Source organism: Amaranthus tricolor, chromosome 10 (assembly GCF_026212465.1).
Source record: "Amaranthus tricolor cultivar Red isolate AtriRed21 chromosome 10, ASM2621246v1, whole genome shotgun sequence".
Taxonomy (NCBI): Eukaryota; Viridiplantae; Streptophyta; class Magnoliopsida; order Caryophyllales; family Amaranthaceae; genus Amaranthus; species Amaranthus tricolor.
In genome coordinates this window covers 10546808-10566529 of record NC_080056.1, presented here as the reverse complement: position 1 = coordinate 10566529, position 19722 = coordinate 10546808, and the positions used below count along the sequence as shown (strand labels likewise).

Here is a 19722-nt window from a genome sequence, read left to right as displayed (position 1 = left end):
ATGACATAATTCTTCTTTCAAATTAAATTTTTGTTAAAGAATTATAAACCATGAAAACTAAAAAAAAACACACAAACACAATTCCTTCTAACAAATTAAATTTTTGTTGAAAAAATATATAATTTATGAAAATAACCAAAATAAAACTAAGAACAATAATTCTTTTAATACAAATAAAAAAAAAAAAACTTTGATTAAAGAATTAAAATTTCAAAACTTATAATTTCAAGGATTCATGATTGAATAATACAATTGAACACCCAAAACTCAACTTAAGAATTTTCCTTACTTTTCCTCTCAATACTACACTTTGGCCTAAAATTTTGAAGCAAAAAGTGAATAAAATTTTCTGATTTTTTTTGTTGTGAGTAGAGATTCAAAATAGGCTTAATTATCAACCTTAATTTCACCCTTAAAGCCTTACTAATTACCCCCCTAATTAGCATTAAAGGAGAAGTTACAAACTCCCCAAAAGTCCTCCCTTAACCGGCTCCCCCTTCCCCATTTTTTTTATTATTTTTTATTAATTAGTTAATTAATTGTTTGATTTAATTGTTAGATGAAAAGTCGTTAAGGGAAAACACGCGCGTACCACTTAAATAAATTATTTTAAGTTAAATAATTAAACAATCAAATAACTAACTAAATTAAATAATCAAATAATTAATTAAATTAAAATAAATTATATATTTTTTTTTGATATTTTAACCGAGTGTTACAATATTAGGTTTACTTTCTCTAGAATGATCTTCCTTCTCTTGAAGGGATGATCTTGAGTTTATGTATGGTGAAACAATATTTTGGTTAGGAGTATTAACGAAATTAAGACAGGTGTATGGATAGGTTTTTCTTGATCTAATTAAGTGTTATATGATTGTCACGTGTCATATACTTGTGTATATCATTGTTATATTTTAAGGTTTTATGAGTAGTAAATGCATGAACTATGTCTCTATTGAATTTCAAAATAAATACATTCGTTCCTATTCTTTGGGCGTGAAGCGTTTATTGAGAAATCTATAAATACTTAACTTTGCTCCTATTTTATTTTCTTTATGCAAGTCATTCTTTCTAATTGCATTTTCTGTCTTTAGAACTTTTTAACTCTTTGTTTTCCTATTGTAATGCTTGTTTTTGGCCTCTCTTTTTTTCTTAAATACCCACATCTAATTTCTCATTTCTTTAACATGGGTAGGAAAAGAACTATGACCAATGTTGACCTTAGGAGAGACTTTGACCAATATAAGAGGATGTATCGTATTTTTATGCCTTTCCCTTTGGCAGGGAGATTAGGTGACCCATAGATTATCCCTGTCGGGTGGATTAATGCATGTTGCGACCACTTATCTAGGAGACGAAATCCCCGCGTCTACATGTAGCTATATTGCCCCTCTAGAGGGATGATTCTTTATCCTTCTCGAGAATGATGTCAACACAGGCAAGTTGCCTGTTATTGCAATTCCTGATACCCTTTTAAAATCAAATGGTGATGGGGCGTTTGCAGTTCTTAATGGAGGACATATGTTGTTTGGGTGAGCCTGTAATGCATGCCGACTAGGGGTTTTCATAATTGGGTGCCTGGCATTTTGGGTACTCAAAATGTCGGGTACCCGATTACTCGGGTACCTATTTTAACGTCTCGTGTCCCAACAAAATTTATCTGGGTACCTAATACTTCGGGTGTCTAGATAAATCGAATCGGGACATCGGGTACCCGATTTTAATTGTGTCGATTTTTTGTGACCTGGTTTTAATTGGAAATCATCAAGATCCATGGCTTCTTCCCCTATATTATCTTCCCAAATAATCAAACTAACAACTCACAAATTTCAGTTTTTTGGTAATGAAATGATCAATACTCAATCAATACTACATGTACACAACTTTCAATTGGGTTGGAATGATGGTGATAATGGCATTCCTTCTTTTAATGCTCTTGCTTCATCCTCTAGTATTAATAAAGGTATTAAATTCATAATCAAACTAACATGAAAAAGTTAAGGAGGATGAGATGTGACCTTAAGGAGGATGATCACCAAACCTTGGTAAGATTTTTAAATGGTTTAGATTCAAAAATCATAAACATTGTTGAATTACAACCTTATGCTTGCCTTGATGATTTAATTAACCTTGCACATAAAGTGGATAAACAACAAAGAACTAAAATGAAGGAAACCTCACGTTTCACTTCAGTAAGAACCACCAATTTCAATTCCTACCAAAACACACTCCCCATTCCTATTCTAAAGCCCCTTCACAAGATTCAAAAGCTTTGCAAAACAATAGTTCAAAGCAGCCCCTAAGCGTGCCCAATACAACCAAACCAAACACCAATTCATTCACACCTAGGAGATGTTTTAAGTGTCAAGGCCTAGGACGTATTTCTTCCGAATGTCCAAATCGAAAAATGGTGAACTTTGTTGAATTTGATGATCATCAAGAAGAAAACGAGGAGGATTTCTGTGACAATGCTGAACTTGATGAGGAAATGATATATTCGGATGAAGGAGAATTATTGGTTATGCGAAGAGCGCTTAGTGGGGTCAAAGCCAAAGATCCAAACCCACAAAGGGAAGCAATATTCCACAAAAAATGTACGGTTAAAGGTAAGATCAATTCGCTTATCATTGATAGAGGAAGTTGCACTAATGTCGCTTCCAAGACTATGGTGGGCAAGCTTAATCTCACCGCCACTCCACACCCCGAGCCATACATGATTCAATGGTTGAATCAAAACAAAGGTATTCCTATAAACTCTCAAGTTTTGCTTTCATTTTCCATTGGTAATAGTTATAAGGAGAGTCTTTTATGTGATGTTATACCTATGGATGCATGTCATGTTTTATTAGGAAGACCTTGGCAATATGATAGAAAAGTTATGCGTGATGGTTTTAAAAATACACATACTTTTGTTTTAAATAAGAAAAAGATCACGTTGGCTCCATATGCACCTGCCCATAATTCTAAATTACAAGCAGCTTTAACAAATTTTCATTCTTTGATCCCTATACTTAAAACTGAACAACATAAATCACGTTGGCTCCATATGCACCTGCCCATAATTCTAAATTACAAGCAACTTTAACAAATTTTCATTCTTTGTTCCCTATACTTAAAACTGAACAACATGAATTTGTGGAAGGAAAAGAATTGTTATTGCTAAATGATGAAACCGAATCTGTTTTGCATGATCACCCTTTGATTGAACCTTTGCTTGATGAATTTTCATATGTTTTTCCTAATGAAATACCAAATGGACTTCCATCTAAAAGGGATATACAACATAAAATTGATTTCATTCCCGGTTCCTCATTACCTAACAAACCAGCCTATAGGACTAATCCTAAGGAAACCGAAGAAATTAGGAGACACGTTGATGATTTTTTAGCTAAAGGTTTTATTAGAGAATCCATAAGTCCTTGTGCCGTTCTTACTTTACTTGTGCCTAAAAAGAATGGAGAAATGAGGATGTGTGTGGATAGTAGAGCCATCAATAGAATCACTATCAAGTATAGATTCCCATACCTAGACTTAATGATTTGTTAGATGATCTATATGGTTCTAAAGTTTTCTCTAAGATTGACCTTAGGAGTGGATATCACCAAGTTAGAATCCATTAGGGGAATGAGTGGAAAACCGGATTTAAGACTAAGGAAGGACTTTATGAATGGTTAGTTATGCCCTTTGGTTTATCTAATGCACCTTCTACCTTTATGAGACTTATGAACCAAACCTTGAAGCCTTTCTTAGGTCACTTTGTAGTGGTTTATTTTGATGATATTTTGGTGTATAGTCAAAGTGAAGATGAACATGTTGATCATTTACGTCAAGTGTTCAAAGTGCTAGCTAAGGAGAAGTTATATGGTAACTTGGAGAAATGTCAATTTTTTTGGGAGTCAGTTAAGTTTCTTGGGTTTATTGTGTCAATTGAGGGGATAAAAGCGGATGAAAAGAAAGTTGAAGCTATTAGAGACTGGCCTATTCCTACCACCATTCACCAAGTTAGATCATTTCATGGTTTAACTTCTCTTTATAGGAGGTTTGTTCCAAACTTTAGTTCAATCATGGCCCCTATCACCGAACTCACAAAACTTAAGACTTTTGAGTGGAATTCCAAAGCACAAGCAGCCTTTGACACCATCAAAAACAAACTTACCATCGCACCTGTTCTAGCTTTGCCTAATTTTGATAAAATTTTTGAAATAGAGTGTGATGCAACTAGGGTAGGTATTGGAGGTGTCCTTACTCAAAACAAAAAACCTCTTGCTTACTTTAGTGAGAAGATCAATGATGCTAAGAGGAAATACTCAACTTATGATAAGGACTTTTATGCTATCATTAGATGTTTAAAGCATCGGAGACACTACTTGATTGCCAAAGAATTTGTGTTACATTCTGACCATGAGGCCTTAAAGTTCATTCAAAGCCAACACAAACTTCAATATAGACATGCTAAGTGGGTCGAGTTCCTACAAACCTTTCATTTCACCATTAAACACAAAGCGGGTAAAACTAAACACTAGAGCTGATGCTTTATCTAGGAGACACTTGCTTTTGAGTACTTTCAATACTAAGTTTGTTGGGATGGAATTGTTAAAAGAATGTTATATTGATGATGTTGATTTTGGAGAAATATTTGAAAAATGTCATAACAAACCTCAAGGACTTTTTTACATCTTTCAAGGATATCTCTTTCGAGGTAATCAATTATGTGTGCCTAGACATAGTGTTAGGGAGACCTTAATTAAGGAATATCATGAGGGAGGACTTGGAGGAAATTTTGGGGAAGAAAAGACCATAGCTTTAGTGAGTGAGACCTTTTATTGGCCCAAACTTGCTAAAGATGTCATTCATATTATTAAGAGGTGTGTGCAATGCCTAAAAGCCAAAGTTCACAAAACATCTCAATGTCTTTACCAGCCTCTTCCTATACCACAAAACCCATGGGAAGATGTGAGCTTAGACTTCATAACCGGACTTCCTAGAACCTCTAACAATAAGGATTTCATTATGGTTGTTGTTGATAGGTTTTCTAAGATGGCCCATTTCATTGCTTGTCATACTACACATGATGCCGTTAACATTGCTAATCTTTACTTTAAGGAAATAGTAAGACTACATGGGATAGCAAGAAGTATAGTAAGTGATAGAGATTCAAAGTTTCTTATAGTCATTTTTGGCTTACCTTGTGGAAAAAGATGGGAACCAAGCTTAACTTTAGTAGTTCTAGCCACCTTCAAACTGATGGTCAAACCGAAGTAACCAATAGAACCTTATGAACTTTGTTGCGTGCTCTCATTACTAAGAATCCTAAACAACGGGAACAATTGCTACCACATGCTGAATTTGCTTATAATCGCGTTCCTAGCAAGACCACCGGGTTTTCTCCTTTCTTTGTGGTTTATGGCCTTAATCCATTAACCCCTTATGCCTTTCCTACACCTTTTAAGTTTAGTCATGATGCCGAGTCTAGAGCCAATGAGATCCAAAAAGTTCATAAGCAAGTTGTGGAAAGGATTGAGAAAATGAATGAGAAGGTTAAGGAAAGAGTGGATCAAAAGTGAAGAGAAGTGATTTTTAAAGAAGGCGACTTAGTATGGATTTACTTGAGAAAGGATAGGTTTCCCACACGAAGGAAATCAAAGTTAAGTGCTAGAATTGATGGACCCTTCGAAATTTTGGAAAAAGTAAATGATAATGCTTACAAACTAGAGCTACCTAGTAGCTATGGTGTGTCTTCTACTTTCAATGTTGCAGATTTGATTGCTTTTCATGAGGAGGACATGTTACCAAGCTTGAGGTCAAGCTTTTCTAAAGAAAGGGAGGATGATGTAGGATCACCTACATCTAATTCTCATGAGCTAGCTAAGATTAATACAATGATATATCAAATGGAAGACACTCAAATTCAAAGTCCAAATGTCAAGCCCTTTAATTCCGTAGTCATGAACTAAGTCTTCATTAATTTGAGTCTTTTATTTCATTTCAAATATTTGAGTCCTTTAGAAATGATTAAGTCAGGTTTAAGATCAAGCTCGTGTTTAGTTAGTTGAGTTGCAATTTTCTTTTAAGTCTAGTATTTATTTTTGGCTCAAATGGGTTCGAAATTTACAAAGCGTGCAAAGCAAGAATCGAAGCAAAACATTCAGCCATAAAATCAACAAAATGGTTGAAAATCATCAAGGGTATATAAAGATTATTGAAGGACATTTGCAAATCAATTCAAATCAAGCCGATCACTTTATTTCCAAATATCCTCTAGATTTAAAAATATAGCTGTTGGAGACTTGCTTTTATCCACTAGATTTAAAAATATAGCTGTTGGGAGCTTGCTTTTGTGTAATATTCAGATTTTTCTTGCAAGTTGTAATCTTTAGTAGCTGAATTCTTTAGTATAAATAGGCTACTTGCTCTCTTGTAATTCATTCACTTCCATTACATCTTTAATACAAACAACCTTTGAGCATTTCTTGTTCTTTCTTTGCAATTTGATTTTAACTTGGAGTAGTTGAAAGTAAGTTGAAGTTCCTTTGCTTTTCATTCTTTTGGCTAAAGATTGAATGTGTTTTTGGGAGCCCATAGCTTTAATTTCGTGGTGAATTTTGTATCGAAATTAAACCTTGGGTTCAGCCATTTTTAAGTTATTCAATCGACATATCTTTTTTAATTTTCCTTGTTTCAAACCACAAAAATCACAAAACAATTCCATTACAATAGAAACTAATCAGCCTTATTTATTGAATTCGAAACTTCAAAATACAAACGTGTGTTTATAGTTTGGTTCGTGTTTAATACATAGCCAACCTATATCAGTTGAAGGAAAGGGTTATGTTGCATTAGTGCCTGAAACTGACCGATCTTGCTTCTCAAATCCCATGTTGTATTGAGCTTATGTTGTTCAATGTAGAAAATCATTGATCTTTTGTACATCTCTTTGAATCAACTTTGCTTTGTACTGTAATTGCTATTCAAAAAATTGTATGAAATGTAACTACTTTCTAATGTGCTAAACTTTTGGTTCATCTTTTCATCTTATTCTTCAAAGATTATGTTTTATTTGTTTACGCTTTTACAATTAGTGCCTTATTTGATTTTAAAGTGGTCAATGAAACTTATACTCGAAGACACTTATGCACGTGAGTTAAATGCATAATAAGCGGACTGAGGTTAAGAAACAAATAACATGCTACCTTTAAGTTATGCTAAATAGAAATGAAAGGAACTTGCACTGCTATAGTTATTGTGTTAGGTCGATAAACTGGTGAATGGAACTTAAACACGAATACACCTATGCACTTGACTCATTTTGATTGGTTAGATTACATAGCTCATATGCTGTTTATGAAATTATAGGATTTATTTTTAAGATGATTGTTTATGTAAATGACTGTGAAGAATGAATACTTTTGTTTCCTTTGGGTTGTTTGGATTGTTAGCTATGATTGATGATGCATTTGCTTTGTAATTGATTATACTTTAACATCTATCATTTATGCTGGATGTTTGAAGAATTTGGTATGTTTTTGATTAACATTTTTGCTGTGAAGCATAAGCATATAGTTTTTAACAAAAATAAAGATCATTTACAATAATCTGTCATGATCTCTGATTTAACAAAAATAATGGTTAAAAACATTATTTTGCTGTTTCTGTATGGCTAGCGTGCCACAGATCAGCACTTCCTTTCATATATCATACTTCTATTCAATTATGTTGTTTTGTTGGCCTAAATATTGTGTTTCAATAGGTGTTGTTTGTTTAAATTTGTTGATCACTAAAAGGTGTTGTTTCAATGGGTCAATATCGCAGTAGGCGTTCAGCATCCAAAGACATCGAATATAGAAGTAATCCGATTGTGAAAAATCTAAACATTTCTCAGATACATGCTGAACATGCGCTCATTGAAAGCGATAAGCATGCTTATATTGCAACACGACCTTGAATTTACAATTCTCCAATAAAGAATAGGAAGCGAAAAGGTGTTTGTTCGTTTTTTATGATTTTGGTAATTTACATGGTAAGGGTGGATTATTAATTACCATTATTATTATGTTGATAGTAGGACGCTTATCAAACAATGACTTAAATTCAACTGTAGTTGGTTTCATGGAACAGATATTCATGGGTACTTCTTTTTTGGTCATCACCTTTTTGCCTTATAGGCATTGTTCAATTACATTCATATACATGCTTTGTCTACATAATAATTTTTCACATTGTTATTCAAAGTAATTTAAATTCTACCTGTTGAAACATGACAACAGGTAAAAAATTCCCTACTTCTCTTGTTAGACTTACTAATCCTACAATTTGTGTGTCATGTGAAGCTAAGATTTTTGCTTATGAATCAAAACTCTTTTGTTGTGGTGATGGCATAAATAAGATTTCTATGAATGAATATCCTTCACAGCTTATTGAGCTTTTTTCAAGTGATAGTGAAACTGGAATCCATTTTAGAAAGTACTGTCGATTATACAATAATGTGTTTGCATTTAGTTCGCTCGAAGGCTTCATTGATGCACGCAAACACAAAAGCATTATGTGTTCAAGCTCCATGGGCAACTTTATCACTATGTGCCTGATTTACTACCTGAAGAAGCTGGGAAACCAAAATTTTTGCAATTGTACTTTTTTGATGGTCAGTTTGAAAAGGAACACTGCTCTGGTACCTTTCCAGAACTTAATCCTACAATTGTTAGTTTGCTAATGGAGATTATGAATCGTAGTCCCTGTGCATAATTCTTTCATTCTTTACAACATTTAGACGTTTATGAGAATACGAAGGTTTTGTTGAATAAAAATCCCTTTTTAGACCAAAGGTTATACAATGCTCCAGCATCTGATAAACTTGCTGCAATTTTGCTTGATGATTTACCATCAAATGAGACAAGAAGTCCATATATAGCGGTTTGGTACAAATCATCTATATCCCACTGTATTTATCATTACTATGGATGCTATGACCTTTTAAAGTATCCGTTGTTGTTTCCTAATGGAGATTGTGGATGACATCAAGGCCTACGAAAAGCTTCTTATGATAACAGAACATCGAGACTCCGCAATCATAACCCAATTACTCCACATTTAGCAAACACCGCAGAAGAATTTCTTTTGGATGAAGCAAGCGGTTAGTGTGTAGATGAATATATTTTTATTGAATGATTGGTTACTATTATCAAATTTATTTTCTTAATACAGTTGCTGAGCATGGCTTCAGAGATCGACAACAAAGACTATCATGTCGCGAGTATTATGCTTGTAGGCTTTAGATACATCCGCATAATTATCTTGTAAGGGTTGGTCGCCTTTTCCAGAAATTTGTGGTTGACATGTACGTAAAGATCGAGAACACGCACCTAGATTTTGTGCGCAACAATCAAGCACAACTACGTGCTGAACTGTACCAGGGGATAAATGACAGCGTGAACAATGGTGAATGTTGTGCATAAAAAATTGGGCATCGTGTTATTTTACCACCTTCATTTATCGGGGGTCCCAAGGATATGAAGAAACGATATTTGAATGCAATGGCCCTTATGCAAAGATATGGGAAGCTTGATATTTTTCTCAAAATCACTTGCAATGAAAATTGGCCTAAAAGAGTGAAATCAGACAAGAACTTGTACGTGAACATGCACATGATAGACCAGATTTGGTTTCTAGGATTTTGGGGAAAAATTAGTGGCGCTAAAGAAGATCATACGAGAAAAAATTGTTTTTTGGAGAGGTTGTTGCAATGATACATGTAATTGAATTTCAAAAGCGCGGTCTTCCCCACGCACACTTTTTGATTATTCTGCAACCACAGTCGAAGATCACGCAACTACAGCAATTCGATCAGTTTGTATGTGCAGATATCCTCTCGCCGGATTGCCAAAACCTGAGAGGCCTTGTGTTACGCCATATGATGCATGGTTCGTGTGGCTCACATAATCCAGAATGCCCATGTATGGTCAAATGTGATGGTAAACATATGTGTAAACATAGGTATCCAATGGTCTTTACCTCATTCACAACACACTTCGATGATGGCTATCCGACATACATGCGACGAAATACTGGTGAATCTGTGCGCGTACGCGGTGTAGACTTAGATAATCGGTGGGTTATTCCATATAACCCATATCTTTTAGAATATTTTGAATTCCATATGAATGTAGAAATCTGTTCAACCATCAAGGCCGTCAAGTACCTTTACAAGTATGTCTACAAGGAGCATGATAAAATATCTGTTAGCATTGGTTCTATAGATGAGCCACATGTATTTGATGAGCTCAAAATATTTCAATCCGGTTAATAGGTGTCTCCTCCTAAAGTTGCGTGGAGAATTTTTACGTTAATTTATATGACATGCAGCCAGTTGTTTTGCTTTTGCAGGTTCATTTACCAAATAAGCAAACTGTTTTTTTAGCACATACTGCTAGGTCCTTTAAAGTGTTCTTGGAAAACATTGGTAAGAGTCTTGAAGACTATGGTTAAAGCATCTTCATGAGGATGTAGATATTTCTTTTCAACGATCACGGGATATAACTAATGCTTTAGATGCACCCATTCCCTCATCCTGTATGGAAGCACGATCATTGTTGACTGGTGAACAACGTGTAACATACAAGCGCATAATATCTCATGTGAAACAAAGAAAGCCAAGTTTGTTTTTCATTGATGGTCTTGGTGGAATGATAATAGGTTTTTCTTATCGTATGCTAAAAGTCCGATTATGCAAACAAAATTTGTAACACCCTAGATACTACACAAGTTAGTGGAATTAGGGGGTTGAACCGTAAGGACAAGGTAAAACTAAACTCTAGGTCTTAACACAGGGGTTTTTAAGGGTTTGATAAAAAAGACTAAATTAAGACTAAGGTGATTAATAAATATTACAATAAATACAAATCAAATGAGAAGGGAAGGGAGTGATTGGTTCCACCCTAGAGTAGTGACCCTAATGTTCATGTTTTAGGGCTTGGAGTCATGAAACTTTAATCACCAAGGGATTCAAACAATGAAAGGAAGTTGGTGGCTCTAAGACCACTCGAACGACCTATAATCGCCCTATGTCTCTCAAGGAGTTACAGGACGAGATTCAAGTTGAATCACTAAGTTGATTGAAGAGACTTAGACTCCACCTCTAACTCATAAACTTGGGTTCCAACTCTAGGGTTTCACCAATCAAACCCCAAGAGAACTACTCACACATGGTGGATGGAGAACTAGAAATAATGACTAAAGAAATTAAGTATATAAACATGTTGAACCTGAATGTAAATAATAATTAGAGAAAGGAGTAACTAATGAAAGCAATAAAAGTAACTAAGGAAAAAAAACAAAACAATACTAGATGTTTAAGAGAATCTCAACAACAAATACTACTAGAATAAGAAAATCATAAAGAGCAATAAATATTGAAGCAACCAACAAGCATTAAATGAATATGAAGAGTAGAAAGAAATAAATACTCACAAACATAAAAATAATATCTCAATAGATGAAGAAAGTAGAATCCATAGTAGTGCTAGAAAGATACATCAAAAACTTGTAAACTAGATTGAAGAGATTAATGTAAAAGCAAGTTAAACTAAGCTAGGGTTTGATGAACAAATAAAGCTTAAGACAAGAGAAAATCTACTCTAGAAAGTGTTTTAGGTTAATGGAATAGTGTCTAGGGATTTCCACATAAATTGGGTATATATACCCTCTAAAACTAAGGTGCCTCGAAATCCCAAAATTGGCCTTCACTACTTGATCGAAAAGAAAAATGCACACGCTAAAATCAACCCATTCACCCGAATGATGGAGTCTATTCGCCCGAATGGATTCTTTTCGCCCAAAGGTTTCTCCATTCGGCATAAACAGAATATTTTGGAGTAATTGAGGTTCTGGGTGCCATTCGCCCGAATGAAGGGGCCATTTGCCCGAATCAACATATTCGCCTGAATCTTCTTCATTCGTTATTTTCAGAAACTTTGGCTAAACTCAATGTTGTGTACTCAACTACCATTCGGCGGAATGGTAGTGGCATTCGGCCAATTGTCTTCTTTGTGGGCTGCTGCAGCTTCTACAAGCTTAAGAACTTTGCCGGGATAGGTGTCTAAGCCTCGAACTCACGTCGATCAACCTTGGAATCTCCAAAAGTCACCTAAAACAATCTCAAAACACTAGAAGACAAGATCAAGGACAAATCATGCGTAGAGTATATAAAATCGATACAAAACAACAAGACTTAGCACAAAAATGGGGTTGTAAACGTGCTCTAAAACGAGCACATCATGGAGCTGCGAAAACGTTTTTGTATAATGCCATCTATGCAAAGGTCCGATTACTTGGAATGATTGTGCTTCCAACTGTGGCTTTAGGTATTGTAGCTTCTAACATGCCTACTGGTTGCACTGCCCATTCTAGATTTAAAATACCTAATGATTGCGGCCAATACATGTCATGCAACGTCAGGAAACAATTGAGTCTTGCTGCCCTTATTAAAGAGGTTGCATTGATTATTTAATTGGTATGAAGCTTCTATGGCTCGCAGAGAAAACATCGAGTCACTCAATCTACTTTTGAGAGATTTATGTTTACCTGACGTGCCTTTTGGTGGAAAGGTTGTGGTTTTAGGGGCAACTTTTAGCAAACGGTGCCTATTGTTCCCAAGAAAACATAGCAAGAAATTATTGAATAGACTTTAGTTTGCTCGCCACTGTGGCCTCTTTTTGCCCACTTGAAATTGACTGACAATAGCAGAGCTCGCGAAGATCCCACCTTCTCAAATTTCTAATTTGTGTTAGGTAATGGTGAACTGCAAACCGAAAAAAATAAGCTCATTACCATCCCATCAACCTGCAGATTGCTGTGTGGAGACTCTTCTGCTAGCCTAGATTATTTACTAAAGCAAGTTTATCCTAAAATATCTGTTTCAAGTGCAACACCAGAATTGTTTGTCAAACGAGTTATACTTACACCCAAAAACAAAGATGTGGATATGATAAATTCAAGGCTCATGAAAGCTTTTTGTGGAGATGTTTATTGCAATAAAAGCTTTGATATTATAATTGATGATAATAACAACATCTATCCAACTGAGTTCTTGAACACAATATATCCTGGAGGAATGAGACCACATGAATTAGTTTTAAAGCTAAACTGCCCAATAATTCTACTTCGAAATCTAGATCCATCAAGTGGCTTATGCAGTGAAACACGCCTTATTTGCAGAAAGTTTATGCCAAATCTTATCCGGTGCGAAATTTCAACAAGCTTTTCAAAGGGTGAGCTTGTGTTGTTACCGCGCATCACCCTTAGAGCACCTGAATGCTCTAGATACTCGTTTTAATTTTAGAGAATGCAGTTCCCAATTAAGTTGTGTTTTGCTATGACTATCAATAAATCACAGGGATAAACTCTTCAAGAAGTTGGAGTATACATTCGGCTACCATGCATTTCGCATGGTCAGGTATATGTTGTTCTTTCAAGAGCCAGAAAAGTAAGCAAGATTTGGATGCTTGATGAAAAGTCGCAGAAAGATTGTTGCCAAGCACCAAGCACTACTATTGTTGCTTCTTATGACTTATTGAAGAAAGCTGGAATTATACCAGGTATTGTAAATAATATACAACAAATATATTTCAGAATAGTTTTGTCTAGAACTTATCTTTATAATCTTTTACACATCTTAATTCCTTTTTCTTTTTTGTTAGTAAGTATTCACTTTTGAGCATTCAGAGATAGATATTAAGAAATTCCTTTTTTTTTATCCTTTTTACTTGAAGTAAATCACAAGATATCAGTTTTAATAATGTTTTGCAATCACCAAGCAAAGTAATCTCAAACTCTAAATATTTGTTTCATAAAATGAACTTATTATTGCATTTTATGATATTTTAGGTATTTGTTAACTTAGGAGAGTTGATGAAGAAACTTTAAAAAAATTGATTGTGCAGAACATGGACAAGGTTATTTCACACATAAAGCTGCTATTGTGTCCAAGCACTTTGGCCAAAAAGCTACCATTTGCAATCTTATAACTAATGTAACCGCGCTCAAATAATGTGGTATATTTGTATTCTTATACTAATACATAATTTAAGCAAAAGCTTTTCATTACACTAAAGTCATTGTTTTAAGCAAAATTCATATCAGTGATGTGTGAAGTTAAGAAATCATTAGTTTAGACGTTAGCAATCACCTTACGTTATTTTAATTTTCCTTTTTTTTTGCTTTAATTTATTTTTAATTATTCTTTTTAACTTTCATAGTGATTTATAGTTCTCGATCATATAGTTGCATCAAGAAATGCGCAAAAAGCTTAAAAACATGAAAAAGAAAAAGACAACTTTGAGTAAGTAATTGATTTTAGATTAAAAAGTTGTCGCTTAAAGGTCATTTTTAGATGCCTACTTTTAGGCTGATCAAGAAATTTAACATGATCAAAATTAGAGCTGTTCAAAACAAACCCGACCCGAAAATTCGACCCGGAATCGAAAATTATCCGACCCGAAAAAATGGAAGTTTTTTTTAGGTTTATCGAACCGCAACTACCCGAACCGATACTTCACTCGAACCGTTTGATAACCGAAAAGGGCAAAATCGAACTCGAACTGCAACCGAATTTTATAACCGACATATAAACCTTAACCGATGTTACCCGAACTAAACAGTGATCGACCCGAGTCAAATCCGACCCGAATTGACTAAAACCGATTAAGATCGAACTGTTTTTAACTCGAACTGATACAAACCCGATCGATTATTAATCGAACTGTTTTTAACTCGAACTGATACAAACCCGAACCGATTGTAAATCGAACTGTTATAAATCCGAATTAAATTTTCACCTAATTTTAGCAAATTAAGTCCAATTTCAGTTTTCTAATAATACGAAAAAAGGAAGAATACAAGTTCTATACAGAAGAGATTGATATATATATATATATATATATATATATATATATATATATATATATATATATATATATATATATATATATATATATATATATATATATATATATATATATACACAGGGGCGGACCCAATGAAGTGACAAGGGGTACAGCTGTACCCCCACTTTGAAAAATAAAAAAGAAAAAAAAAATTAAAACCAATTAACCAAAAACACGGGAAAAAGAAAGAGAAAGCGACAAAGCGTGCTTCACCACTTCACCTCCCTCCTGCCTACAGCGTACAGCGAAGACGAAGAGCGAACTCGCCTCTCCCTCCTGCCTCCTTGCCTCCTGCCTCGCCTCCGGCCTCCCCACGTCGACGTCGTACCTCCGGCGCTCCTGTCCCTGCCTCCCTAGTGCCACCGGCCACCGCCAATCCGCCATCACACCGTACGTTTATGAACCCTAATTTTTGAAATTTGAATGTTGGTTTTGTCGATTGTTTTTTACTCGTTTTGATGCTGGTTTTGATTGTTGATTCCATGGCTTACTGATGCTTACTGATTGTTGATGCTTACTGATTGTTGATTCACTTGATTGTTGATGCTTTTTACTGATTGTTGATGCCGATTTTTTACTGATTGTTGATGCCGGTTTTTTACTCGTTTTGATGCTTACTGATTGTTGATGAATGATGATTGTTGATGGCTTGATGCTGTGATGCTGTGATGCTGTGATGCTGTGATTATAAAGCATTAATTAGTTAATTTAATTTAATTAGGAAATGTCAAGTAGTTCAAGTTCAAAGAAGTCAAAAGCCGAGGATAAACAACCCAATCTTCGTGAATTCTTGTTTAAAAGAATGAAATCCCAAGGATCATTTAACGAAACCATTGACTCTCCTCCTTCTCCTTTAAGTTCCCCTCCAACTCAAGATGTTAATATGGAAGTAGGTGGTTCAAGTGCTTGTGATGAACCATTGGATGATGATTGTGATAAACCATTGGATGATGATTGGGTGTATGATGTTGAACTTCTTCCTCATGACCCGGGATTGAGAAAAAACATAATGGATTATCCCCCAAATGAAAGAAATCCGGTTAGGAGAGCTTATATTCTTAAAAAACCTTGCCAACCAAAAACACATGTTTTCCCTCAAACACAAGTAGGTGGTTTACGCCGTTTTAGTGTCAATTGGTTCAAAAAATGGGATTGGCTTGAATATAGTGTTGAAAAAGATGCCGCATTTTGCTTTGCTTGTTATTTGTTCAAGAGTGATGTTGAAATTTACAATGGGGGTGATGCATTTGTTAATGGAGGGTTTAGGGGGTGGAATAAACCGGATAGGTTTCAAAAGCATGTTGGTGGACTTAAAAGTGCTCATAATGTTGCTTATGAGAAATATGTGAATCTAAGAGATGCAAAAAAGACATCTATTGAAGTTGTGTTTGATAATGCGAGTCAAGCTCAAATGGATTCATATCATATTCGTTTGAATGCATCCTTAACTTGTTTGAGATTTCTTTTGGGCCAAGGTTTGGCATTCCGGGGACATGATGAAAGTGAGGAGTCAAATATTAGGGGTAATTTTCTTGAGCTTTTGAAGTGGTTAGGGGAGAAGGTTGACGAAGTCAAACAACATACTTTCCAAAATGGACCCAAAAATTGTCAATTGACATCTCCCAAAATTCAAAAAGACATTATCAATTGTTGTGCAAAAGAGACTACCAAGCGCATAATAGAAGAGGTTGGAGATGGTTACTTTTCTATTTTGGCCGATGAATCAAGTGATGTGTCTCAAAAAGAACAACTAGCTCTTGTTTTGCGGTTTGTTAACAGAGAAAGTGGATCGGTAGTGGAACGCTTTTTAGGCATTGTACATGTGGGTGACACTACCGCTTTATCTCTTAAAGATGCAATTTTGTCCTTGCTTATGGAATATTCATTGAGTCCATCCATGATAAGAGGTCAAGGGTATGATGGGGCGAGTAACATGAGAGGTGAAATCAATGGCCTTAAGACTTTGATTATGAATGATACCCCAAGAGCCTACTACATTCATTGTTTTGCTCATCAACTACAACTAGCTCTAGTTGCGGTTGCTAAAAAGAATGATAGTTGTGGTTGGCTTTTTGAAGTACTTGCAAACTTGTTGAATGTGGTTGGAGCTTCTTGTAAGAGAAGAGACATGATTCGAAAAAAGCAAGCTCAAGTAGTGGCTCAAGCATTAGAAGTGGGGGAAATTGAAAGCTATGTTAAACGATGAAAGATTTCATGATTTGGACGATATCAATTCTCTTTCCATGATGCTTGTTGAAACAAAGAGACATGAGACATTTCCTCTTACACATTTGCTAATCAAGTTGATGTTGATTCTTCCTGTTGCTACGGCAAGTGTAGAAAGAGTGTTTTCCGCAATGACATATGTCAAAAGTAAGTTGAGAAATAGCATGGGTGATCAACTTATGAATGATTGTTTGGTTACTTTTATTGAGAAGGAAGTGTTTCTACAAGTTTCCGATGAAGTGATTATTGATCGTTTTAAAAGTATGAAGACTCGAAGGATGAATTTGTAATTTTGAAGTAAGACTTTTAAGTATTGTAAGACTTTTATTGTTATTTTGGATTGTAAGACTTTAACTATTGATTCTATTATGTGTTGTAATTTTTTTATTTTTTAAAAAAATTTTATTCGATATCCGAACGACATGAGGTTCGTATTTTGTACCCCCAGTTTGAAATTCCTGGGTCCGCCACTGTATATATATATATATATATATATATATATATATATATATATATATATATATATATATATATATATATATATATATATATATATATATATATATATATATATATATATATATATATATATATATATATATATATATATATATATATATATATATATATATATATATATATATAAACTAATTGAAATAAATTGATCTGCCTAATATTAGGGCTGGCAAAGCTGACCCGACCTGCTAACCTGATCTGAAACCGACTCGAAATTAGCGGGTTTGGGTTTAGATTTTTGACCCAATTAATTAAATGGGTCAACCCGACCTGATCTGTTTATTAAATGGGTTAGGTTCAGGTTGAATATTTAAACCCGAAAAAAACCTGTTTAACCCATTTATTAAATTTAAGACGGATCAACATTTGCCAAATACTTCGTAAAACTAAAATAATACCAATTACCATGTATTGAGGGATTTGTCAGCTGAAGATGACTTTCAATAAGAAAGGAAGTTGTCAATGGGATTTGTCAGCTGAAGATGACTTTCAATAACAAAGGAAGTTGTCCCACATCGACTATGAAAGATACTAATAAAAGAAAAATCCTTTAAATCATTTCCACAGATCTCATACCAACTTACGCAGTCACGCCGTGAGCACAAAGCGAACTATTCTTTTGCCTTTTACTAAAGAATACTGTGTGCTCGCTGCATTAAGTGGCATACGTTTATTTTTGGAGGAAGACTTTAATTAAGGTTAAATGGGTCAAATGACATGAAATATATGAATTTAATGACCTAAAAAAAAGTAGGTTAAATTGGTTATTAGCAGGTTGATCCGATCTGCTACAGAACAGGTCGGGGTTTCAATTTTTGACCCATTAATTAAATGGGTCAGGTTCAGGTTAAGGGTTTATTGACCCATTTTTATATGATCTGAACCTGAAAATGACCCAACCCGACCTGTTTGACACCCCTATCTGTTATATCTGATAAAACAATCGGTAATTATTTTTTGTAAGTAAATGAGCATACATCATTTAAAAACCTGACTATTAACTTATTTCGATATTGACCCGATCAATAGTTATCCGTAACCGATAACTACTCGAAAAATAAAGCTCGAACCCGATCTGTACCTGAAAAAACCGAACCAATTAGTAATCGATGACAACCCGAGACCGATTGACACTCGACACGAACTTCAACCGACACCGAACTGATGCTAACCCGATAGCTTGAATAACCGATCTCTAACCAAACCGTGACTAACCGACTCGACCCGAATGTGACCCGTTGTAACACACAGTCGAAAAATAACCGATCCGAAATGCAACCGAATCGAATAACACCCGTCCGAAACCGACCCAATCAACCGAATGAACACCTCTAATCAAAATACAATGTATATCAAAATAAAAAGCCTCAAAATAATTAGTGGTAGTGAAATTTAAAAAAACAAATGTGGCATGGTAGTAGCTAAGACGCAATCAGTTTTCAATAATAACTAACCTTTATGTTTACAAATTTTGAAACCATTAGTTTTAAAACGGGATGAAAGTAAATGCTAAAACCATACATCCCAAAATCCTTACATCAATATCCTTAACCTCTATCCCAAAATAATACTTTTGAAACCCAATCCAAACCAACAAGAAAAGGATTGGTTTTCAAAAATAACAACTTTACCTAAACATAACTGTAAAAACAGAAATAAAGGATCTTTTCTTAACCCAAAAAAAACAACATCCTCCTAACACACTACATCCCCAAAAATGCACTATACCTTCATTTAACCTAAACAACCCGACCAATAGTTGGTGGAGCAATCTGCACAAACACATAAATAATTATCACTCTTTCACTAACAGGCATGACACTGTTTGAACTTTGGACAAAAACAGTTGAGCTTCTTGGGTATTGTTCATACAAAACATCTTCCTTTTGTTAACCTCATTCTTTTTAATCCAATAACGCTTAGTGCGACTTGGAAATCGGTTGAGCAGGCGATTCATAGAGCTTGCTTCAGAAGAAACAGAATTTCGGTGAGTGATTCCTTATCGCCAATTGAACAATACAGCAGTTGAATGGCCTCAATAGAGCAG

The 19722-nt window shown here is 34.7% G+C and overlaps 2 protein-coding genes and 1 non-coding gene across 3 annotated transcripts; all 3 read left to right on the top strand.

The window, feature by feature from the left end:
• Window positions 1-8254: 8254 nt before the first annotated feature.
• Window positions 8255-9449, top strand: LOC130824822 (uncharacterized). Its single transcript, XM_057689840.1, has 6 exons — window positions 8255-8495; window positions 8597-8731; window positions 8813-8935; window positions 9017-9127; window positions 9218-9258; window positions 9315-9449. Exons 1-6 carry the CDS (start codon window positions 8255-8257, stop codon window positions 9447-9449), a joined length of 786 nt encoding a protein of 261 aa, XP_057545823.1.
• A 6208-nt stretch (window positions 9450-15657) lies between these two features.
• On the top strand, window positions 15658-17139 carry LOC130824821 (uncharacterized). Its single transcript, XM_057689839.1, has one exon. The coding sequence runs from the start codon at window positions 15658-15660 to the stop codon at window positions 17137-17139; it is 1482 nt and encodes a 493-aa protein (XP_057545822.1).
• Window positions 17140-18261: 1122 nt separating this feature from the next.
• On the top strand, window positions 18262-18377 carry LOC130826376 (U5 spliceosomal RNA). The gene has a single exon (XR_009047080.1). It is a non-coding gene; the product is annotated as a U5 spliceosomal RNA (small nuclear RNA).
• The last annotated feature ends 1345 nt before the right edge of the window (window positions 18378-19722 follow it).

Bases quoted from the DNA above. Each gene is read 5' to 3' on its own strand.
- LOC130824822 (XM_057689840.1), top strand. From the start codon at position 8,255: ATGACAACAGGTAAAAAATTCCCTACTTCTCTTGTTAGACTTACTAAT. The intron at 8,496-8,596 runs GTTCGCTCGAAG...TACTACCTGAAG, and splicing joins CAATAATGTGTTTGCATTTA to AAGCTGGGAAACCAAAATTT. The intron at 8,936-9,016 runs GTATTTATCATT...GATGACATCAAG, and splicing joins CAAATCATCTATATCCCACT to GCCTACGAAAAGCTTCTTAT.
- LOC130824821 (XM_057689839.1), top strand. From the start codon at position 15,658: ATGTCAAGTAGTTCAAGTTCAAAGAAGTCAAAAGCCGAGGATAAACAA.